This window comes from Oncorhynchus keta, chromosome 22 (genome assembly GCF_023373465.1).
Source record: "Oncorhynchus keta strain PuntledgeMale-10-30-2019 chromosome 22, Oket_V2, whole genome shotgun sequence".
NCBI classification, from domain to species: domain Eukaryota; kingdom Metazoa; phylum Chordata; class Actinopteri; order Salmoniformes; family Salmonidae; genus Oncorhynchus; species Oncorhynchus keta.
This window is the reverse complement of record NC_068442.1, coordinates 22,112,887-22,138,760: the sequence shown is the minus strand read 5'-3', so window position 1 is coordinate 22,138,760 and position 25,874 is coordinate 22,112,887. Positions and strand designations below refer to the sequence as shown.

General features: G+C 43.4%; 1 protein-coding gene across 4 annotated transcripts in view; it reads left to right on the top strand.

Annotated features, from left to right (window-relative positions):
- Positions 1-24,266, top strand: part of pclob (piccolo presynaptic cytomatrix protein b) — a 113,242-nt gene extending 88,976 nt beyond the window's left edge. For 3 of the 4 annotated variants that reach the window (XM_052474898.1, XM_052474897.1, XM_052474895.1), the window contains 11 exons: positions 351-377; positions 3,064-3,157; positions 4,153-4,224; positions 4,655-4,906; positions 6,918-6,996; positions 7,481-7,675; positions 15,728-15,866; positions 16,416-16,483; positions 20,248-20,391; positions 20,901-21,046; positions 22,963-24,266. In XM_052474898.1, the coding sequence (XP_052330858.1) occupies positions 351-377; positions 3,064-3,157; positions 4,153-4,224; positions 4,655-4,906; positions 6,918-6,996; positions 7,481-7,675; positions 15,728-15,866; positions 16,416-16,483; positions 20,248-20,391; positions 20,901-21,046; positions 22,963-23,106 (1,360 nt within the window). In that variant the 3' untranslated portion in view covers positions 23,107-24,266. The remainder of the gene's footprint in view (positions 1-350; positions 378-3,063; positions 3,158-4,152; positions 4,225-4,654; positions 4,907-6,917; positions 6,997-7,480; positions 7,676-15,727; positions 15,867-16,415; positions 16,484-20,247; positions 20,392-20,900; positions 21,047-22,962) is intronic. The other variant, XM_052474896.1, reaches the window with a different exon arrangement.
- The last annotated feature ends 1,608 nt before the right edge of the window (positions 24,267-25,874 follow it).

Here is a 25,874-nt window from a genome sequence, read left to right as displayed (position 1 = left end):
CTAACGGCCTCTAACGGCCATGTTCATAGGATTTTACAGTACAGTGCCAGAGACTCTACCCTGATTTCAGATTGGATCAAAGATTCAGAGACTGTATCCGGATTGGATAGAAACTGCCAGCACACACAACTAACACGCACACTGTCCTTTAGCTCAGTATATAGGGACTGCTTGATATGTGTTTAAACAGTAGACAGTAGTAAATAAACCATGTCTTCATGTTTCTATGTTGTCGTTCTTTATCTCCTTCCCTTTATGTCTCTGTTTCTCTGACGATTTCTTTCTTTTTGCTGTTCTTGTTGTTTGTTGTCTGTTGTCTCTACCCTCCTCTCCCTCCCCTGGACTCTCAGACAAGTCATGGTAGTCCAGAACGCAAGGTAGTGTAGTGCTTCTCTGCTTCTCTCCTTCTCTCCTTCTCTTCTTCTCCAATTCTGTTCTTATCTGCTTCTATCCTTCTCTGCTTCTATCCTTCTCTAATATTTTCCTTCTCTGTTTCTCTTCTTCTCTGTTCTTTTCCTTCTCTCCTTCTCTGCTCTCTTCTTCTCTGCTGCTATCCTTCTCTGCTCTCTTCTTCTCTGCTGCTATCCTTCGCTGCTCTCTTCTCTGCTCTCTTCCTTCTCTGCTTCTATCCTCTACTCTCTTCTTCTCTGCTGCTATCCTTCTCTGCTCACTTCCTTCTCTGCTTCTATCCTCTGATCTCTTCCTTCTCTGCTGCTATCCTTCTCTGCTCTCCTTCTTCTTTGCTGCTATCCTTCTCTGCTCTCCTTCTTCTCTGCTGCTATCCTTCTCTGCTCTCCTTCTTCTCTGCTGATATCCTTCTCTGCTCTCCTTCTTCTCTGCTGCTATCCTTCTCTGCTCTCCTTCTTCTCTGCTGCTATCCTTCTCTGCTCCCCTTCTCTGCTGCTATCCTTCTCTGCTCTCCTTCTTCTCTGCTGCTATCCTTCTCTGCTCTCCTTCTTCTCTGCTGCTATCCTTCTCTGCTCTCCTTCTTCTCTGCTCTCCTTCTCTGCTGCTATCCTTCTCTGCTCTCCTTCTTCTCTGCTGCTATCCTTCTCTGCTCTCTTCCTTCTCTGCTGCTATCCTTCTCTGCTCTCTTCCTTCTCTGCTGCTATCCTTCTCTGCTCTCTTCCTTCTCTGCTTCTATCCTCTGCTCTCTTCTTCTCTGCTGCTATCCTTCTCTGCTCTCCTTCTTCTCTGCTTCTATCCTCTGCTCTCTTCCTTCTCTGCTGCTATCCTTCTCTGCTTCTCTTCTTCTCTGCTTCTCTTCTTCTCTGCTTCTCTTCTTCTCTGCACTCTTCCTGCTCTCCTTCTGTGCTTCTCTCCTTCTCTGCCTCTCTCCTTCTTTGCATTCTGTCTCCGTTTCTCTGCCCCTCTGTCTCCTACTTTCCTTCCCTCCCTCTTTTTCTATCATTCTTACCTTCTCTGGCTCTCTAATTATCTGCCTCTCTGCTTTCAGTCTGTTTCCCCCCCTGCTTCAATGTGCAATGTGATTATCTGAATGTGCAGATGTAGCCAAGAACATTGCCGTGTTGAAATCAAAGTTGAAATGTGAAATCATTTCATGAGTCAGATGTGTTTTTCACCTCACCTTTATGCTCTCTGCTGCAGGAGTGGAGCTGTGCCTTACAGTCAAATATTGATTCAACCAGACAAACATACATACATCACTATTTATTTGACTTTATTCTTGTTTCATGTTGTTATCTTGTCTAGCCAGTGTGTCTATACACTACTGTTCAAAGGTTTGGGGTCACTTAGAAATGTCCTTGTTTTTGAAAGAAAAGCAAACATTTTTGTCCATTAAAATAGTATCAAATTGATCAGAAATACAGTGTAGACATTGTTAATGCTGTAAATGACAATTGTAGCTGAAAACGGCTGATTTTTAATGGAATACATTAGAGTGTCTAGTTTGACAAACGGACGTCTCACAAGTCCTCAACTGGCAGCTACATTACATAGTATCTGCAAAACACCAGTCACAAGGTCAACAGTGAAGAGGCGACTCCGGGATCCTGGCCTTCTAGACAGTCACAAAGAAAATCCATATCTCAGACTGGCCAATAAAAGATTAAGATGGGAAAAAGAACACAGACACTGGACAGAGGAACTCTGCCTAGAAGGCCAGCATCCCGGAGTCGCCTCTTCACTGTTAACAATGAGACTGGTGTTTTGTGGGTACTTTTTAGGAAGCTGCCAGTTTAGGACTTGTGAGGCGTCTGTTTCTCAAACTAGACACTCTAATGTACTTGTCCTCTTGCTCTGTTGTGCACCGGGGCCTCCCAATCCTCTTTTTTCATTCTGTGAAGGGAGTAGTACACACCGTTGTTCGAGATCTTCAGTTTCTTGGCAATTTCTCGCATGTAATAGCCTTCATTTCTCAGAACAAGAATAGACTGACAAGTTTAAGAAGAAAGTTATTTGTTTCTGGCCATTTTGAGCCTGTAATCGAACCCACAAATGCTGATGCTCCAGATACTCAACTAGTCTAAAGAAGGCCAGTTGTATTGCTTCTTAAATTAGGACAACAATTTTCAGCTGTGCTAACATAATTGGAAAAGTGTTTTCTAATGATCAATTAGCCTTTTAAAATGATAAACTTGGATTAGCCTACACAATTTGCCATTGGAACAGGAGTGATGGTTGCTGATAATGGGCCTCTGTACGCCACTGTAGATATTCCAGAAAAAAAATCTGCCGTTTCCAGCTACAATAGTCATTTACAACATTAACAGTGTCTACACTGTATTTCTGATACATTTGATGTTATTTTAATGAACAAGAAATGTGCTATTCTTTCAAAAACCAGGACATTTCAATGTGACCCCAAACCTTTGAACGGTGGTGTACATTTGACCCTCATCCAATTTGCAAGGCATCATGTACAATATATGATGATATAATTATATTGAATCAGATATTCAATTATTGACATCCTGCTATATCATCTTTATATCTATCATCAAATGTCATTTGGCAAAATCTACGGTAATGTGGACATATTAGCATATTAAAAAAGACCACATCTGAGACTAAATGTGTTCCTTTGCTATGACATCATAGTGGTGAGAACAAGAGGAGGACCAAGTACGTTCAGAGGAGTCTGAACCCAGAGTGGAACCAGACCGTCATCTACAAGAACATACACCTGGAACAGGTAGGAACACACACACACACACACACACACACACACACACACACACACACACACACACACACACACACACAAAGCACCTACTAACGCATCCGTCACACACAAATCCATACACATCCACATTGAACATTATTTTGAATGAATGTATTTAGTTAGTCTTATTTCAAGTTGAATTGGTAGCTCTGAATCCTTGTGGATGTTCTGACAGTCTCTCTGCAGCTTCAGTACCCATTACCAATCCCCTGAAGCCCATAACACCACTCTCCTGGCTAGGTTTAACAACCCTCTCCACCCCTCATTCTGAGCCCTTACAGAATACAAATCACCAGCAAGAGAAAGAGAGAGACAGAGACTTCTTCATTCAACCTAACAGTAGCCCTTGGCTGCAATTTGGACCACTTAAGATGAGTGAAGTCTATCCTTACAGCGCTCTCTCTCAGTGGACAGTAGCATCTCAAGTCCAGTGGCTCTTCTGCGACTCTTTTCTCTATTCTGCCCAATGAGGTTGTAAACGCTGCACTATCACTCACTATCACTCACCCACTTCTCTGCCAAGCGTGCACACACACACACACACACACACACACACACACACACACACACACACACACACACACACACACACACACACACACACACACACACACACACACACACACACACACACACACACACACACACACACACACACACACACACACACACACACACACACACACACACAAACACACAAACACACACACATATTCATATACACACACACACCCACTCACAAACACACAATCACAGAGTCCCCTGGCAGGCTGGTGGAATGAGATTGGTATGCGTGGGTGTTGTACTTGGCATAACTTGTTTAAATGCATTTGTATATTTAAGTATATATCTCTCTCTCTCTATGTCTCTCTCTCTCTCTCTCTATCATTATCTCCCATTCCCTATTTTCTCCCATCCCTCTCACTCTCTCCCTCTCTCCTCCCTCCTATCCCACTCTCTCTCAGCTGAAGAAGAAGACTCTGGAGGTGACAGTGTGGGATTATGACAAATCTTCCTCCAATGACTTCCTGGGAGAAGTGAGTGTCTCCAGAATCAGACACACTCTGGTTGGGCTGTCACATACATTCACTTGAGTCGTCCCTTTACCCTAATGTCTCCTGATGTTTTTAAGTGTTCTCCAGCCAACAGAGGCTTATAATTTCAGTTTACCCTTCCCAATAAAACTATATTCACAGGTAATTTGACGTTTTATCAGTCTGTAGAATGAATCCCATTGATCCTCTGCTAAATGGACAAGGAGCCTAATTATTTATAAAGCAGTATGATGGTATGTTTCAACATCACAGAACCCCATGTCTGAAAACTATTTACTCTATTTTCATGTATCTACAGTATAAGTATTTGCTTACACATGCCTACTCTCTACCCCTCTCTCTCTCTCTCTCTCTCTCTGGCTCTGTCTTTCTCAATCTTTATCTCTCTCTGTCTCGCTGTCTCTCTCTCCAGGTGTTGATAGATCTGTCTAACACAACTCAGCTGGACAACACTCCTCGCTGGCTGCCTCTGAAGGAGCAGAGTGAGAGCATTGAGCATAGCAGATCACATCACACCGCCCAGGGGCCTGGGGGGCCAGGAGCAGGTGCAGGGCCGGGACAGGGGCCCATAGCGGGGCAAGGACCAGGCAAGGACATGGGGCCAGGATTAGGACAAGGACAAGGCCTAATGCATGGACAGGGACAGGGGCAGGGGCAGGGGCAGGTACTGTACAGTATTCATTGTCTAACATCTATCCTTTTCATAATAGATTGTAAGTTTTATTCACTCTTAGAAGAAATTATTCCAAAAAGTTTATTTGCAGAAGAATAGTGTTCGACCAAGAACCATTTTGATCAGAAGAACCCTTTTTGGAAGACAACGATTCTTTGTAAATCAGAGGGTTCTTCTTAGTATATAATCCTAAGATATGTTTTGGGAAGAAATGATTTTGTGGAAGACAAGAAGGCAGTCAGGTCCATGTATTTGGACAGTGACACAATTTTTATCATTTTGGCTCTGTACGCCACCACAATGGATTTGAAAGGAAACAATCAAGATGTGCTTTAAGTGTAGACTTTAATCTTTAATTTAAGGGTTTTGTCAAAATTATTGTTTGAACCATGTAAGAATTCTAACCCAATTTTAAGGGCTCAAGAGTAATTGGACAAGCTAACATAATCATAAATTAAATTGTGAGTTGAAATCCTTTGCAATCAATGAGTGGCTGAAGTATGGAAGCCATAGACCTCACCAGATGCTGGGTTTCTTCCCTGGTGATGCTCTGCCATGCCTTTACTGCAGCTGTCTCCAGTTCCTGCTTGTTCATTGGGCGTTTTGCCTTCAGTTTTGCCTTCAGCAAGTGAAATGCATGCTCAATTGGATTCAGGTCAGGTGATTGACTTGATGGTGGTATGCTCTGATCATGAGCAGTTCCTTCCCTTCTCCATAACACTACCTCCTCCATGCTTCACAGATGAGATGGTATGCTCTGATCATGAGCAGTTCCTTCCCTTCTCCATACGCTTCTCTTCCCATCATTCTGGTACAAGTTTATCTTTGTCTCATCTGTCCATAGGATGTTGTTCCAGAACTGCACCGGCTTTTTAGATATTTTCTGGCAAACTCTAATCTGGTCTTCCTGTTTTTGAGTCTTACCAATGGTGTACATCTTGTGGTAAACCGTCAGTATTTACTCTGGTGAAGTCTTCTCTTGATTGTTGACTTTGACACAGATACACCTCCCTCCTGGAGGGGGTTCTTGATCTGGACAACTGTTGTGAAGGGTTTTTTCTTCAACAGTGGGATAATTATTCTGTCATCCACCACAGTTAACCCACTGTTCCTAGGCCGTCATTGTAAATAATAATTTGTTCTTAACTGACTTGCCTAGTTAAATACCAACTGTGCTACAGTGGTCCAATTCCCGGGACCACCCATATGTAGAATGTATGCACACATGACTGTAAGTCGCTTTGGATAAAAGCATCTGCTAAATGACATATATTATATTATTATTATTATTATTATTATTATTATATTATTATTATTATTATAAAGTTTAAATAAAATAAAAGTTATTTTCTTTGGTCTTCCGGGCCTTTTGGTGTTCCCGAAGTGCGTTCTTTCTTTCTAGGAATGTACCAAATAGTTGATTTGGCCACACCTAATGTTTTTGCTTTCTCTCTGATGGGTTTGTTTGATTTTTCACCTTAATGACGACTCGTTTCACTGGCAGTGACAGCTCTTTGGACTTCATATTGTGGGTTAACAGCAACAGATTACAAATGTAAATGCTGCATTTGAAATCAACTCTAGACCTTTTATCTACTTACTTGTAAATAAACTAATGAGGGAATAACACACACCTGGTCATGGACTTTTAGTCCCTTAAAAAGGGGGGGTGACATATACCACGTGATGTAATTCCTACTCCATACTCCACAGTTAATGTTGTCTTCCTACCCTAAGAAGAACCTTTAGATAAAATTAGTCTTGGTAGAACCATATACAGGAGGTTCTTTGAAGAACCCTACATAGAGGGTTCTAGATAGAACTCTCTGCAAAGGGTTCTATCCAACACCAAAAAGAGTTTCCCTATGGGGACAAACCGAAGAACTCTGTATCGTTCTACTTAGCACCTTTTCTTCTAAGAGTGATGTTTGCCTTAATGATGTAAGATTATGTATTATAATGCATATAAAGCACATAGAATTGAATGTAAACCTATTGACAGATGGAGGAGTGCCTTGAGTCCCCCAAGAATTCTGTGATAAAGAGCAGAAGCCACGGGATCTTCCCTGACCCAGCAAAAGGTAAGAGCCTCTTCCAGCTGCCTTATTGTGTGGTTTAGCCACCCTGTTACTTTTCAGTTTTTCTTCTTGTCTGTTTTGCTGATTGCCACTCTGTTGTCATAGTGATATAACATGTAGTCATGGTGACAGTTTTAGGAATGGCTACTCAGCTGTCGTAATTATACTTTTAGTGCCAGTCACTTCTTTGGCTCAGTGCCATCCATGTTGTGGAGACCTGACCCATAGACTAGAGGCACAGTACAAATGTCTAACTACTACATGGCGCTTTTAGTGACTTTTACAGTAAAGACACTTTAAAGACGTTCCCTTTCTTTCATCTATCTATCTATCTATCTATCTATCTATCTATCTATCTATCTATCTATCTATCTATCTATCTATCTATCTATCTATCTATCTATCTATACACCCACCCACCCACCCTCCCTCCTCCCTCCCTCCCTCCCTCCCTCCCTCCCTCCCTCCCTCCCTCCCTCCCTCGCAGACATGCAGATGGTGACTCTAGAGAAGTCTCACAGTAGTCCCGGCAGCTCTAAGTCATCGTCAGACGGCCAGCTTCGTTCCCACGGTCCGTCCCGCAGCCAGAGCAAGAGCAGTGTCACACAGGCCCACCTGGAGGATGCTGGGATAGCTATAGCTGCCGCAGAGGCCGCTGTGCAACAAGCCCGCCTCCAACCGAGTAATCTACACCCCTTCCTGTGACACACTTCCTCTCCGCTCCACAACGCATGCTAGCTCATCATCTCTCTGTTTATCTCTCCTCCTGTTCTATCACTCTGTTCTAGCCTTCTGATTGGTTCTTTTACGCAATTAGTAGGTTCCTATAATTAGGCGAACAGTTCTATGTTGTTAGGTTTTCTTGTTTGATCCAATGGTGCAACAGAGTTCATCACTAAAACATTGCTGGGGAAAGTTGGCCAAAACACCATTTCCTTTACATACATCAGAGACACTCACAGCAGCCCAGAGTATGAACAGAAAGAATACAGGACAGAGAAGGTAACCGACACAGTTCAGCCACTCCTGTCTCTTCTCGAGAGTGAAGATATATGTCTATAGTGTGATCCCCTGTCCGTCCTCCACGTCTAGAAACCACGCTAAGGATAGCAAACACTCATTATTCAAACTATGGGCCCTTCAGTCACTTCTGAACAGAGCTCCCCCAACAACTAAGCTCTGGAAAATAGAAGAGGTCAAGCACCCATGTGTGTGTGTATGAACCCTGACCCCTAAGCTGGTTCAATGTAACAATACACACACCCTGAGATGTACAGTCTAGCACTATCTCTGATGAGATTTAAAAACTGACCAAACACACCAGCAAGTACAGACACAGCAGCACAGGGGTCAAAGGGCAACAGGAAACTGACTCTGCACACACTGGCCAATTAGAGTACAGACAGGAGTCAGCTGACCTTCAGGGGAACGGCAGTGTATAGGGAAGGTGAGACAACAGGACAGGAATGTAGATATTTTTAATCAAAAGAAGTACATATAACCTCACTAATCAAACTAAAGGCCATTCTCTCCTCTAGAGAACCATGCTCTCAGTAAGGACCATAAATACAACTTCATGATGATGTAAACCATTCAGTGCTCCGATAAATACATGTAATTATTCAAAAACTTCTCAATAGCTGCTTTGGTATTTGTACCCTTGCATTGAAGAACCATACTGTATGTGCATTTTCACCAGCCTACACTGTCAAATATTTAGTTTATACGACATCAAGAGATATCATCACACTTCTCTCTTTGCTTATGTTTTATCTCATACTTCTTTTCCATACTTTTTTATAATGAGTCGTGAAGTCAATCGAATGTTTTTCAAAATGCACATATATGGTTCTTCGTCTGCAGGATGAATTCATTTAAATTCATAGTAAATGTACAAATCAATTCAAGTAATTACCATAACTATTATTTTATCATCACTCTTCTTTGTTTCTGAATCATTATTATATTTCCGTTACCTGTAATTTGCTTTTACATCTCAAACTGGCTGTTTTTTAGTTGGGATCATTAATAGATGGTTAAAAGACATTATAAAGGGGTCATACATGCTCATGACAAGGTATTATAGCTACAGTGCCTATAGAAAATGTACACCCCTTCAACTTTTTTCACATTTTGTTGTGTCAGTGTCTTTCATGCATTTAAATAAGGACCCCCCCCCATGTATTTTCACACCATATTTGTTGTGTGTTTCAAAAAAAGTGTATATTAAACATGCAACATTGAAATATCATAATTGGATAAGTCTCCACCCCCTGAGGTAAAACTTGGTGGAAGCACCTTTCGCAGCAGTTACAGCTGTGAGTCTGTTGGGATAGGATAGGTCTCGACCAACTTTGCACACTTAGATTTGATAATATTTGATGATTCTTCTTTACAAAACTGTTCAGGCTCTGTCAAGTTCATGCCAGAAATTATTGACTGGATTTAGGTCAGAGCTCTGACTGGGCCACTCATGGGCGTTTACCTTTTTCCCCCCTTAGCCACTCCACTGTAGCTTTGGCTGTGTGCTTCAGGCCATTGTCATGCTGAAAGATATACTTCAATCCCAGTTTCAGCTTTCTTGCAGAGAGCAGCAGGTTTTCTTCAATGACCACACAACATTTTGCCACACGGATACAGAATGTACTTGCTCGGTCATCCAGTTTGGATGGATGTCCTGATCTTGGCAGGGTCTTGGTGGTGCCATACACCTTCCACTTCTGATGAATCATCTAGACCATTCTCCCAGGGATCTTCAAGGCCTTTTTGAAGTATTTTCACATCCATACCTATATCTATGCCTTTCCACAACTTTGTCACGTAATTATTTTGAAAGCTCCTTGGTGCTCATGGTTGAGTGTTGGCTTTGCAATTCACTACCCAGAAGAGGGAAGAGAGAGTAGAGTATAGTAGAGTATTAATTTAGAAATCCAAACTTGGTCAAATGTTTTATCACAGCATGCATCATGAATGATTTACAACGACAGGACATGCAGCAATGACCAACACATGATAAAAAACGGAACATATTATGACACATAAAGGCACATGCACCCTGGTGTCACTAAATAAGTAGTCTGATTCCAGTGCTATTTTCTATCCTACTCTTGGGGAGAAAACAGGCAACCTATCCTACTATTGGGGAGAAAACAGGCAACCTATCCTACTCTTGGGGAGAAAACAGGCAACCTATCCTACTCTTGGGGAGAAAACAGGCAACCTATCCTACTCTTGGGGAGAAAACAGGCAACCTATCCTACTCTTGGGGAGAAAACAGGCAACCTATCCTACTCTTGGGGAGAACACAGGCAACCTATCCTACTCTTGGGGAGAAAACAGGCAACCTATCCTACTCTTGGGGAGAAAACAGGCAACCTATCCTACTCTTGGGGAGAACACAGGCAACCTATCCTACTCTTGGGGAGAAAACAGGCAACCTATCCTACTCTTGGGGAGAAAACAGGCAACCTATCCTACCTACTCTTGGGGAGAAAACAGGCAACCTATCCTACTCTTGGGGAGAAAACAGGCAACCTATCCTACTCTTGGGGAGAAAACAGGCAACCTATCCTACTCTTGGGGAGAAAACAGGCAACCTATCCTACTCTTGGGGAGAACACAGGCAACCTATCCTACTCTTGGGGAGAAAACAGGCAACCTATCCTACTCTTGGGGAGAAAACAGGCAACCTATCCTACTCTTGGGGAGAAAACAGGCAACCTATCCTACTCTTGGGGAGAAAACAGGCAACCTATCCTACTCTTGGGGAGAAAACAGGCAACCTATCCTACTCTTGGGGAGAACACAGGCAACCTATCCTACTCTTGGGGAGAAAACAGGCAACCTATCCTACTCTTGGGGAGAACACAGGCAACCTATCCTACTCTTGGGGAGAAAACAGGCAACCTATCCTACTCTTGGGGAGAAAACAGGCAACCTATCCTACTCTTGGGGAGAACACAGGCAACCTATCCTACTCTTGGGGAGAAAACAGGCAACCTATCCTACTCTTGGGGAGAAAACAGGCAACCTATCCTACCTACTCTTGGGGAGAAAACAGGCAACCTATCCTACTCTTGGGGAGAAAACAGGCAACCTATCCTACCTACTCTTGGGGAGAAAACAGGCAACCTATCCTACTCTTGGGGAGAAAACAGGCAACCTATCCTACTCTTGGGGGAAAACAGGCAACCTATCCTACTCTTGGGGAGAAAACAGGCAACCTATCCTACTCTTGGGGAGAAAACAGGCAACCTATCCTACTCTTGGGGAGAAAACAGGCAACCTATCCTACCTACTCTTGGGGAGAAAACAGGCAACCTATCCTACTCTTGGGGAGAAAACAGGCAACCTATCCTACTCTTGGGGAGAAAACAGGCAACCTATCCTACTCTTGGGGAGAAAACAGGTAACCTATCCTACTCTTGGGGAGAACACAGGCAACCTATCCTACTCTTGGGGAGAAAACAGGCAACCTATCCTACTCTTGGGGAGAAAACAGGTAACCTATCCTACTCTTGGGGAGAACACAGGCAACCTATCCTACTCTTGGGGAGAAAACAGGCAACCTATCCTACTCTTGGGGGAAAACAGGCAACCTATCCTACTCTTGGGGAGAAAACAGGCAACCTATCCTACTCTTGGGGAGAAAACAGGCAACCTATCCTACTCTTGGGGGAAAACAGGCAACCTATCCTACTCTTGGGGAGAAAACAGGCAACCTATCCTACTCTTGGGGAGAAAACAGGCAACCTATCCTACTCTTGGGGGAAAACAGGCAACCTATCCTACTCTTGGGGAGAAAACAGGCAACCTATCCTACTCTTGGGGAGAAAACAGGCAACCTATCCTACTCTTGGGGAGAAAACAGGCAACCTATCCTACCTACTCTTGGGGAGAAAACAGGCAACATATCCTACTCTTGGGGAGAAAACAGGCAACCTATCCTACTCTTGGGGGAAAACAGGCAACCTATCCTACTCTTGGGGAGAAAACAGGCAACCTATCCTACTCTTGGGGAGAAAACAGGCAACCTATTCTACTCTTGGGGAGAAAACAGGCAACCTATCCTACCTACTCTTGGGGAGAAAACAGGCAACCTATCCTACTCTTGGGGAGAAAACAGGCAACCTATCCTACTCTTGGGGAGAAAACAGGCAACCTATCCTACTCTTGGGGAGAAAACAGGCAACCTATCCTACTCTTGGGGAGAAAACAGGCAACCTATCCTACTCTTGGGGAGAAAACAGGCAACCTATCCTACCTACTCTTGGGGAGAAAACAGGCAACCTATCCTACTCTTGGGGAGAAAACAGGCAACCTATCCTACTCTTGGGGAGAAAACAGGCAACCTATCCTACTCTTGGGAGAAAACAGGTAACCTATCCTACTCTTGGGGAGAACACAGGCAACCTATCCTACTCTTGGGGAGAAAACAGGCAACCTATCCTACTCTTGGGGAGAAAACAGGCAACCTATCCTACCTACTCTTGGGGAGAAAACAGGCAACCTATCCTACTCTTGGGGAGAAAACAGGCAACCTATCCTACTCTTGGGGAGATAACAGGCAACCTATCCTACTCTTGGGGAGAAAACAGGCAACCTATCCTACTCTTGGGGAGAAAACAGGCAACCTATCCTACTCTTGGGGAGAAAACAGGCAACCTATCCTACTCTTGGGGAGAAAACAGGCAACCTATCCTACTCTTGGGGAGAAAACAGGCAACCTATCCTACTCTTGGGGGAAAACAGGCAACCTATCCTACTCTTGGGGAGAAAACAGGCAAACTATCCTACTCTTGGGGAGAAAACAGGCAACCTATCCTACCTACTCTTGGGGAGAAAACAGGCAACCTATCCTACTCTTGGGGAGAAAACAGGCAACCTATCCTACTCTTGGGGAGAAAACAGGCAACCTATCCTACTCTTGGGGAGAAAACAGGTAACCTATCCTACTCTTGGGGAGAACACAGGCAACCTATCCTACTCTTGGGGAGAAAACAGGCAACCTATCCTACTCTTGGGAGAAAACAGGTAACCTATCCTACTCTTGGGGAGAACACAGGCAACCTATCCTACTCTTGGGGAGAAAACAGGCAACCTATCCTACTCTTGGGGGAAAACAGGCAACCTATCCTACTCTTGGGGAGAAAACAGGCAACCTATCCTACTCTTGGGGAGAAAACAGGCAACCTATCCTACTCTTGGGGGAAAACAGGCAACCTATCCTACTCTTGGGGGAGAAAACAGGCAACCTATCCTACTCTTGGGGAGAAAACAGGCAACCTATCCTACTCTTGGGGGAAAACAGGCAACCTATCCTACTCTTGGGGAGAAAACAGGCAACCTATCCTACTCTTGGGGAGAAAACAGGCAACCTATCCTACTCTTGGGGAGAAAACAGGCAACCTATCCTACCTACTCTTGGGGAGAAAACAGGCAACATATCCTACTCTTGGGGAGAAAACAGGCAACCTATCCTACTCTTGGGGGAAAACAGGCAACCTATCCTACTCTTGGGGAGAAAACAGGCAACCTATCCTACTCTTGGGGAGAAAACAGGCAACCTATCCTACTCTTGGGGAGAAAACAGGCAACCTATCCTACCTACTCTTGGGGAGAAAACAGGCAACCTATCCTACTCTTGGGGAGAAAACAGGCAACCTATCCTACTCTTGGGGAGAAAACAGGCAACCTATCCTACTCTTGGGGAGAAAACAGGCAACCTATCCTACTCTTGGGGAGAAAACAGGCAACCTATCCTACTCTTGGGGAGAAAACAGGCAACATATCCTTCCTACTCTTGGGGAGAAAACAGGCAACCTATCCTACCTACTCTTGGGGAGAAAACAGGCAACCTATCCTACTCTTGGGGAGAAAACAGGCAACCTATCCTACTCTTGCGGGGAAAACAGGCAACCTATCCTACTCTTGGGGAGAAAACAGGCAACCTATCCTACTCTTGGGGAGAAAACAGGCAACCTATCCTACTCTTGGGGAGAAAACAGGCAACCTATCCTACTCTTGGGGAGAAAACAGGCAACCTATCCTACTCTTGGGGAGAAAACAGGCAACCTATCCTACCTACTCTTGGGGAGAAAACAGGCAACCTATCCTACTCTTGGGGAGAGAACAGGCAACCTATCCTACTCTTGGGGAGAAAACAGGCAACCTATCCTACTCTTGGGGAGAAAACAGGCAACCTATCCTACTCTTGGGGAGAAAACAGGCAACCTATCCTACTCTTGGGGAGAAAACAGGCAACCTATCCTACTCTTGGGGAGAAAACAGGCAACCTATCCTACTCTTGGGGAGAAAACAGGCAACCTATCCTACTCTTGGGGAGAAAACAGGCAACCTATCCTACCTACTCTTGGGGAGAAAACAGGCAACCTATCCTACTCTTGGGGAGAAAACAGGCAACCTATCCTACTCTTGGGGAGAAAACAGGCAACCTATCCTACTCTTGGGGAGAAAACAGGCAACCTATCCTACTCTTGGGGAGAAAACAGGCAACCTATCCTACCTACTCTTGGGGAGAAAACAGGCAACCTATCCTACTCTTGGGGAGAAAACAGGCAACCTATCCTACTCTTGGGGAGAAAACAGGCAACCTATCCTACTCTTGGGGAGAAAACAGGCAACCTATCCTACTCTTGGGGAGAAAACAGGCAACCTATCCTACTCTTGGGGAGAAAACAGGCAACCTATCCTACTCTTGGGGAGAAAACAGGCAACCTATCCTACTCTTGGGGAGAAAACAGGCAACCTATCCTACTCTTGGGGAGAAAACAGGCAACCTATCCTACTCTTGGGGAGAAAACAGGCAACCTATCCTACTCTTGGGGAGAAAACAGGCAACCTATCCTACTCTTGGGGAGAAAACAGGCAACATTTTCCAATAGGAAGATCTCAGTTACACTCATTCAATTACACTCTCTCGTGACAGTGGGTTAAAATGACCGTCCAAACCTCTCTGTGGAACATCTGGGCAGGATGAACCTGCTACTAAAGCTGCTCCTGTGTTGCATTAGAGTGCTGTGGAGTGGGTGTGTGTCAATGTACAAAACCATATGTGTTTTTAGTTGCAGCCTTTTTATGAACATGTCCTGCATTGATTCCAGGCTGCAGCCAATTGCAGCACTGGCTTTCTTAATGATTTTTTCAAGCTTGTTAAAGTCTTCCTTAGCTAAAATTATCCTGAAATCACGTTATTCACTACAATTTTACACAGGTGGAGGACTATTAACTTGGTGTGTGATTTTGAAGGTGATTGGTTACACCTGAGCTAATTTAGGATCGCTATTACAAGGACGGTGAACACTTTGCCAAACAAGGTATTTCAGTTTCTTAATTATTTTTTAAAGTTGTTTAGATCAATGGGGGGGGGGTATTAATTACAGGCTATATGGCAACAAAAGGTGCAAGGGAGTGTAGAGTTTCGATAGGCACTATAATAATGGATTCTAATATATGTTATAACCGCTAACGGGGAGCCAAAAATACACTTTGACCCCCAGGTGTAGCTGCACAATTTGCATATACATCTAGTAATAACAGTGTTTATTACTATGCTTTATAGAATATTATGGACGGACACACACACACACACACACACACACACACACACACACACACACACACACACACACACACACACACACACACACACACACACAGTCATTCTATGCCCCTCCTCTCTCTCACTCTTTCTCTTTCCCCCACCCCTCTGTAGGACCAGGCCACAGGTTGGGGGATGTGTCTGGGCCAGTGGTGTCCTCAGCCCCCAATCTGCTGGAGGGGTATGGGGGTCTGGATGGAGAAGAGGGGGCTGGCACAGGGGTCGACAGCGCCATTTTCCAGGTCCCACACATGTGAGTAAATAGCCTGTTTGTGGGGTGTGTGTGTCTGTTCCCCAGTTTGCCCTGTATGGAGATTGTGTGCGCCTGGTATCCAAACATATATGGCTTGAGATGTGGTCGAATGTGTGTAGGAAGCTACCTAGTTTAAATATCAACAGTAGTGACACAGCAGCTGCAGCATAACATTTGATTTACATCATCATCAATATGATTGGTTGGATAATAGTCTATGCGTAGCAGAGCGAGGCAGAAAGACATAGAGAGGAGCGACTGCATCTACGACTCTCCAACCCAACTCCCTTCTCTAGTCGGGAGTTGCACATGTTTTTCAGGGCACCAGCAACACAGGTAGTTTAGACTGTAGTTAATCACAGTATACTGAAATATCCACACAAGCCCCGAGCCAGCCAGCTACATACTGTATCATGAGTTAGAAGAGGGTATTTTTTCATTTTGAGCACCTGCCCCCTGAAAGGTCTGTGGTACGGCCCTGGTGTAGATGATCTATCACATACCACTTTGTCGTCTGTGTTTCTAAGTGAAATGTGTGTTTACCAACAGAGGGAAGACCATCCCCAACGGCATTGACAAGTCTAGAGGACTGCCACTCTCGCTATCAGACAATGAGGGTAAGACTGTGTGTGTTTGTGTGTGTGTACTTGTTTTCCTACCTTATCAGGACCCCAATGTTTCAACAATTCACCCAAATGCCCTGACAAAGAATTAAAAACAATAACCTTTTTCTCAATTTGTTCAAATGCTATTTTAAGCTTAAGGTTTAGGGTTTTGCTGTTAAGGTTAAGTTTAGTGTTAGGATTTTGGGGGTTACGGTCAGGGTTAGGTTAAGGGTAGAATTAGGTTTAGGGGTTAGGGAAAATAGGATTTTGGGGGTTACGGTCAGGGTTAGGTTAAGGGTAGAGTTAGGTTTAGGGGTTAGGGAAAATATGATTTTGGGGGTTACGGTCAGGGTTAGGTTAAGGGTAGAGTTAGGTTAAGGGGTTAGGGAAAATAGGATTTTGGGGGTTACGGTCAGGGTTAGGTTAAGGGTAGAGTTAGGTTTAGGGGTTAGGGAAAATAGGATTTTGGGGGTTACGGTCAGGGTTAGGTTAAGGGTAGAGTTAGGTTAAGGGGTTAGGGAAAATAGGATTTTGGGGGTTACGGTCAGGGTTAGGTTAAGGGTAGAGTTAGGTTTAGGGGTTAGGGAAAATAGGATTTTGGGGGTTACGGTCAGGGTTAGGTTAAGGGTAGAGTTAGGTTTAGGGGTTAGGGAAAATAGGATTTTTGGGGTTACGGTCAGGGTTAGATTAAGGGTAGAGTTAGGTTTAGGGGTTAGGGAAAATAGGATTTTTAATGGTAAAAATAGGTTACTACCACACAAATAAAGTTGTGTATGTGTGTGACTCCTTATAAGCTTTGTCTTCATATGTATGCCATCTACTGGACAGAACAGGACATAACACCAACAGGCATAACAGGCCTACCTCTAAATGCAAACCTAGTCCCCTGGACAGAAAGTAACTATATCTCTCTCTGTGTGTCATAACTATATCTAGGATTCAGATAGCTCAGGTTTCATGGTTGCTCCTCACTCAAGTAGAAACTGGAGAGAGGAGAGTCCTGCCCTTGATCTATTTTGGTGCAGGCAGTATGTCAGTGTTGAATCATTTACAGCAACAGACAGGAAGGGTGTGTGTATTTCACCATTACTATGTCTGTCTGTCTGTCTTTATCTCTCAATTCAATTCAATTTTAGGGGATTTATTTGCATGGGAAACATATGTTTACAATGCCAAAGCAAGTGAAAAAGATAATAAAGAAAAGTGAAATAAACAACAACAAAAAAATAACAGTAAACATTACACTTACAAAAGTATATACTGTGTTGTAATGATGTGCAAATAGTTAAAGTACAAATGGGAAAATATAGAAATATAGGTTGTATTTACAATGGTGTATGATCTTCACTGGTTGCCCTTTTCTTCTGGCAACAGGTAACACATCTTGCTACTGTATAGCACACTGTGGTATTTCACCCAATAGATATAGGAGTTTATCAAAATTGGATTTGTTTTCAAATTCTTTCTGGGTCTGTGCAATCTGAGGGAAATATGTGTCTCTAATACAGTGGGGCAAAAAGCCACCAATTGTGCAAGTTCTCCCACTTAAAAAGATGAGAGGGGCCTGTAATGTTCATCATAGGTACACTTCAGCTATGACTGACAAAATGAGAAATAAATCCAGAAAATCACATTGTAGGATTTTTTATTTATTTATTTGCAAATTATGGTGGAAAATAAGTATTTGGTCACCTACAAACAAGCAATATTTCTGGCTCTCATAGACCTGTAACTTCTTCTTTAAGAGGCTCCTCTGTCCTCCACTCATTACCTGTATTAATGGTACCTGTTTGAACTTGTTATCAGTATAAAAGACACCTGTCCACAACCTCAAACAGTCACACTCCAAACGTCACTATGGCCAAGACCAAAGAACTGTCATAGGACACCAGAAACAAAATTGTAGACCTGCAAAAGGCTGGGAAGACTGAATCTCCAATAGGTAAGACAAACAAGACCACTGATAATCTCCCTCGATCTGGAGCTCCACACAAGATCTCACCCCGTGGGGTCAAAATGATCACAAGAACGGTGAGCAAAAATCCCAGAACCACACGGGGGGGCCTAGTGAATGACTAGCAGAGAGCTGGGACCAAAGTAACAAGTCTACCATCAGTAACACACTACGCCGCCAGTGAATCCTGCAGTGCCAGACATGTCCCCCTGCTTTGCTAGAGAGCATTTGGATGATCCAGAAGTAGATTGGGAGAATGTCATATGGTCAGATGAAACCAAAATATAACTTTTTGGTAAAAACTCAACTCGTCATGTTTGGAGGACAAAGAATGCTGAGTTGCCTCCAAAGAACACCATACCTACTGTGAAGCATGGGGGTGGAAACATCAGGCTTGGGGGCTGTTTTCCTGCAAAGGGACCAGGACGACTGATCTGTGTAAAGGAAAGAATGAATGGGGCCATGTATCATGAGATTTTGAGTGAAAACCTCCTTCCATCAGCAAGGGCATTGAAGATGAAACGTGGCTGGGTCTTTCAGCATGACAATAATCCCAAACACACCGCCCGGGCAACGAAGGAGTGGCTACGTAAGAAGCCAGTCTCCAGAACTCAACCCCATAGAAAATCTTTGGAGGGAGTTGAAAGTCCATGTTGCCCAGCAACAGCCCCAAAACATCACTGCTCTAGAGGAGATCTGCATGGAGGAATGGGCCAAAATCCCAGCAACAGTGTGTGAAAACCTTGTGAAGCCTTACAGAAAATGTTTGACCTCTGTTATTGCCAACAAAGGGTATTTAACAAAGTATTGAGATAAACTTTTGTTATTGACCAAATACTTATTTTCCACCATAATTTGCAAATAAATTCATTAAAAATCCTACAATGTGATTTGTTTTTCTCATTTAGTCTGTCATAGTTGAAGTGTACCTATGATGAACATTACAGGCCTCTCTCATCTTTTTAAGTGGGAGAACTTGCACAATTGGTGGCTGACTAAATACTTTTTTGCCCTACTGTATGGTCTAATACATATAATAATACATTTGGCAGGAGGTCAGGAAGTGCAGCTAATTTTCCTGGTCATTTTGTGGGCAGTGTGCACACTGACAGCCTATCTTTTCTTGAGAGCCAGGCCTGCTTTCGGCGGCCTTTCTCAATAGCAAGGCTATGCTCACAGAGTCTTTACATAGTCAAAGAAGTCCTTTTTGGGTCAGTCACAGTGGTTTTCTGCCACTGTGTACGCTCTGTTTAGTGCCAAATATCAGTCTAGTTTGCTCATTTATTTTTTCAAATTCTTTCCAACGAGTCAAGAAATTATCTTTTTATTTTCTCATGATTTGGTTGGGTCTAGTTGTGTTGCTGTCCTGGGGCTCTGTGGCGTCTGTTTGTAAACAGAGCCCCGGGACCAGCTTGCTTAGGGGGCTCTTCTCAAGGTTCATCTCTCTGTAGGCAATAGCTTTGTTATTAAAGGTTTGGGAATTGCTTCCTTTTAGGTGATTGTAGAATTTGACAGCTCTTTTCTAGATTTGATCATTTGTGGGTATCAGCCGAATTCTGCTCTGCATGCATTATTTGGTGTTTTACCTTGTACATGGGGGATATTTTTGCATGCAGAGTCTCAATTTGGTGTTTGTCCCATTTTGTGAATATTTGGTTGGTGAGCAGACACCAGACCTCATAACCATAAATGGCAATGGGTTCTATAACTGATTCAAGTATCTCTCTCTCTCTCTCTGTCTCGCCTCCCCCTCCTGCCCTTCTCTCCTCTCTTCCCCTCCTCCCCCTCTCACCCTCCTCCCCTATTACTACCTCTCCCCCAGGGGGTGGGGGTAAGACCCAGATGATGGGGGAGATCAAGGTGGCCTTGAAGAAGGAGGTGAAACAAGAGGGAGACCAGCTGGTCCTGGAGGTTCTACAGTGTAGAAACATCACTTACAAGTTCAAGAGCCCAGACCACCTACCAGGTGTGTGTGTGTGTGTGTGTGTGTGTGTGTGTGTGTGTGTGTGTGTGTGTGTGTGTGTGTGTGTGTGTGTGTGTGTGTGTGTGTGTGTGTGTGTGTGTGTGTGTGTGTGTGTGTGTGTGTGTGTGTGTGTGTGTGTGTGTGTGTGTGTGTGTGTGTGTGTGTGTGTGTGTGTGTGTGTGTGTGTGTGTGTGTGTGGACAGGAATATTAAACAAACAAACAAACACTTTACCGATAGGGAACATTTTTGCTAGTCACCATGAGGTCAAATGCTATTTTTAGGGGGTTTAGGGTTAAGGTTAGAATTTGTCTTAGGGTTAGAATTACGTTAAAGGTTGAGGTTAGGGTTAGGGTTAGTACGGGCTAGGGTTAGGGGTTAGGGAAAATTTTGAATGGGACTGAATTGTGTGTCCCCACAAGGTTAGCTGTACAAGACTGTGCACCTGTGCATGTCTGTCTGTCTGCCTCACTGACTGTCTGACCGTCTGACTCTGTCTCTGTCTCTCTGTAGATCTCTATGTGAAGCTGTACGTTGTTAATGTGGCGACTCAGAAGAGGATCATCAAGAAGAAGACAAGAGTGTGTCGACATGACAGAGAACCTTCCTTCAACGAGACCTTTAGGTTCAGCCTCAACCCCACCGGACACTCCCTGCAGGTAACAAACACATGTCTCTGGTTTCCTGCTTCATTCAGACTGTTAATTGTTCTAATAGGCCTGTGTGTGTGTGTGTGTGTGTGTGTGTGTGTGTGTGTGTGTGTGTGTGTGTGTGTGTGTGTGTGTGTGTGTGTGTGTGTGTGTGTGTGTGTGTGTGTGTGTGTGTGTGTGTGTGTGTGTTTAATACGTGTAATTATTGTACTTTTCACACACAAATTTTTGTTTTACTATCCCTGAGGAGACCAAATAATTGATTCCCATTCAAAATCTTAACCCTACCCATATCCCTAAACCCTTTACCCTAAAACCTAACTTCTGAACCCTAACCCTAATTGTAACCCTAATCCTAACCATATCCCTAAACCCCTTACCCTAAACCTAACTTCAAAACCCTAACCCTAACTGTAACCCTAAACCCCTTACCCTAAACCTAACTTCTGAACCCTAACCCTAACCCTAACTGTAACCCTAAACCCCTTACCCTAAACCTAACTTCAAAACCCTAACCCTAACTGTAACCCTAAACCCCTTACCCTAAACCTAACTTCAAAACCCTAACCCTAACTGTAACCCTAAACCCCTTACCCTAAACCTAACTTCTGAACCCTAACCCTAACCCTAACCCTAACTGTAACCCTAAACCCCTTACCCTAAACCTAACTTCAAAGCCCTAACCCTAACTGTAACCCTAAACCCCTTACCCTAAACCTAACTTCTAAACCCTAACCCTAACTGTAACCATAAACCCCTTACCCTAAACCTAACTTCTGAACCCTAACCCTAACTGTAACCCTAAACCCCTTACCCTAAACCTAACTTCTGAACCCTAACCCTAACTGTAACCCTAAACCCCTTACCCTAAACCTAACTTCTAAACCCTAACCCTAACTGTAACCCTAAACCCCTTACCCTAAACCTAACTTCTGAACCCTAACCCTAACCCTAACTGTAACCCTAAACCCCTTACCCTAAACCTAACTTCAAAACCCTAACCCTAACTGTAACCCTAAACCCCTTACCCTAAACCTAACTTCAAAACCCTAACCCTAACTGTAACCCTAAACCCCTTACCCTAAACCTAACTTCTGAACCCTAAACCTAACCCTAACCCTAACTGTAACCCTAAACCCCTTACCCTAAACCTAACTTCAAAGCCCTAACCCTAACTGTAACCCTAAACCCCTTACCCTAAACCTAACTTCTAAACCCTAACCCTAACTGTAACCATAAACCCCTTACCCTAAACCTAACTTCTGAACCCTAACCCTAACTGTAACCCTAAACCCCTTACCCTAAACCTAACTTCTGAACCCTAACCCTAACTGTAACCCTAAACCCCTTACCCTAAACCTAACTTCTAAACCCTAACCCTAACTGTAACCCTAAACCCCTTACCCTAAACCTAACTTCTGAACCCTAACCCTAACTGTAACCCTAAACCCCTTACCCTAAACCTAACTTCTAAACCCTAACCCTAACTGTAACCCTAAACCCCTTACCCTAAACCTAACTTCTAAACCCTAACCCTAACTGTAACCATAAACCCCTTACCCTAAACCTAACTTCTGAACCCTAACCCTAACTGTAACCCTAAACCCCTTACCCTAAACCTAACTTCTAAACCCTAACCCTAACTGTAGCCCTAAACCCCTTACCCTAAACCTAACTTCTAAACCCTAACCCTAATTGTAACCCTAATCCTAACCTTTTTTTTTCTTGTGGGGACTGGCGAAATGTCCCCATTTGTCTGAGTGTTCCTTGTTTTGCTATCCTTGTGAGGACTTCTGGTCCCCACAAGGATAGTAAAACCAAACACATGCTCGCACACACACACAAACAAACAAACAAACAAACATAAACACACACACACACAGGATGCCCACTACAAGTATGTGTATGTTCTCTCCTGTCCCTAGTTGTTCCTGGTGTCTAACGGGGGTAAGTTTATGAAGAAGACCCTGATAGGAGAGGCCTACATCTGGCTGGACAAGGTGGACATGAGGAAGAGGGTGGTCAGCTGGCACAAGCTGCTGGTCAATTCCACACACAACCAGTCCTGAGAGTTCAACTTGAGGTTACAGAGAGGTCAACCAGATGTCAGTGAAGGTCAATGAATAGTATTGGTCAGTGGTTGCTCGTAGAGGAGGACGAAAAAGAGGAAAAGGGATATAGTTGCGTTACAGAGTGCCCTTCATCTCCTTTGTGTTATTGTATGAATGAATGAATGAAGAAAGAAAGAAAGAAAGAAAGGAAGGAAGGAAGGAAGGAAGGAAGGAAGGAAGGAAGGAAGGAAGGAAGGAAGGAAGGAAGGAAGGAAGGAAGGAAGGAAGGAAGGAAGAAGGCCTATCCCCTCACACTGCCATACATGGACTGTACCCTGATTCTTTATTGGATAGTAACAGCCAGAGACTCAAACCTGATTTCTGATTGGACCAAATATTCAGACTGTACCCCGGATTGGATAGAGGCTGCCAGCACACACACACACACACACACACACACACACACACACACACACACACACACACACACACACACACACACACACACACACACACACACACACACACAGAGAGAGAGAGAGAAATGAAGAAGTCCCCTTATCTGCTGTAAGAGGACACACACATCTCACTATCTCCCAGCTCTCTGCTGGACATGTCGGATGCAAAACCTGACGTCAATCAGGACTGTGCAGCAATACCACAGAGTAATTACCAGAACTACTCCTTTCTGTTTTGTCTGGATCTGATGCTGTTGTCTATGGTTTATCATAGCCTCCACTTTAAGATCTTTGTGATCTGTGAATCTGTCTGTCATTCAGTCAGTCGGTGGGGTGCAAATCAATGTATTTGTTTTTTGTCCTGAGCTGCTTGACAAAGTATGGAATGTTTGTTGTATGATACTATTCATGTAATGTAAAAAACAAAACAAAAAAAAACAAGGTGTATGTACATTGAAAATCTATGGTTGATATTGCAGTAACTGAAGCTGACATTATCTGAACACTTCCGTCCAGTAGGTGGCGGTAATTCCCTATTACAGTTCGTTGTCAACCGACATAAAACTCCAACTCGACCTTACCTGGACAAGTGTTAATGTACATTCAGATGTAGATAGATATTAGACTGAATATTAAATATATCAAAGACACACTGTACAGAGAAATCTTATTTATGAACATGGAGTTTATAACAATAAAACAAACAGATGTTGCAGATGATGCGAGGGGTCTCCTCATGTGCAGTTTATTCTAAAGACTAAATGTATTCTGTACAGAAGGTATGTATGGAAGGAGCACAGACAATCCAATCACTTTAGCTCTGACGTTATGCAGTTATACTGGGTGTTATTCATTGGAAAAAATAGGAAAATGCAGTTCAAATGGTGAATGTAGAACTCATTTTACAACTGAGACATTAGAGGAGAACTTCCACATGGATATCCCTCCTCTTACAGGTGGGGAGAAGATAACAGATAGAAAGGGGATGTCAGGTCCCTTCCCCTTCAAGCTATCCCCTATTATGTCCTGAATGTTACTGACTGGGGAAGATCATGTGATTTTACTGGATTCATCTGACTTGATGTTTTTGTGTTGTCTTTCACACACGTGACTGGAGGCTTAAACAATAGCTCTTGTTTGAGAGTGAAACCTGGATTGCTGGCCACTTTGCCCGACCTGCAATCGGACGGAGGGATGTGTGGCATCTCTCTGGTGAAGTGCTCTGCTCCCCAGACTGGGCCGCTCACCTGTTCTATGTCAAAGCAACAGGTAAACACACCTGTCCTCTCTGTGTGTGCCATCACAGCCTGGTTCTGTATGCTGTGTGTGCCATCACAGCCTGGTTCTGTATGCTGTGTGTGCCATCACAGCCTGGTTCTGTATGCTGTGTGTGTGTGTCTTAATGTCGTCACACATGGCCTATTTTCCTCTCAAAGATTAGCGTAAAAAGAAAGTGTGAACTGTTCTTTTAAAAATCAATGTGTGGTTTGTTTATTAACATCCAACATCATGCTGTACACTGTAAATTGTACACTGTGCAGTCGGTGTCAGTGTAAGTGGGGTTAATGCAACAACACAGTGAACCAGCCTGTGGCACTGTCACTGCTCAATGCTCTAAGTCATTACCTATGGCCCAGTCATCACATATGGCCGGGACATGCTGATACACACTTATATACAGTATAGGTCTATGTTACTGTCAGTCATCACTATAGTAGCCTGGTTTACTTCTCGGTTCAGCTATTACATTACATTCCTTGTACTCTGTGTCTTTGGTAAATGACAGGAGTGGCAGGGAGGGGAATATTAGCTAAAAATATTTGTACCCAGACTATGAATATATCATAGTAAACAACATCACCAGGTGACCTAACAGACCTACTACCCTCAACCCGACTGCTAGTGTCTAGGCATATCACTGAGGAACTAGTGGTGACAGATGCAATTTCCTAATAAATAAAGTCCATATCAGAGGCTCGAAATGCAGACACTGAGTCAAGATGTCAGAATGTTCATGAGTCAAGATGTCAGAATGTTCATAAAACAAAAAATAAACATGATTTTAAAGAAAGCTAAAAAAGTTTTACAAAAATTTAATTGTCGTGCCAATCTTATTTTGTAAGCAAACCCATTGGTTCTGTTGAAGTAATTCTATGCAACATAGACTTTGTGTTTGAATGCATTTTCTTAACATGTAATATCAGTGAACATTGTGTCTGAAAATATGTATCTTATGAAGAGAATTTTGATTTATTTTGATTTATATATTATTAAAGAAAAATAGAAAAAAATATAGATCATTTTTTTTACTACCTGTATACAATCATA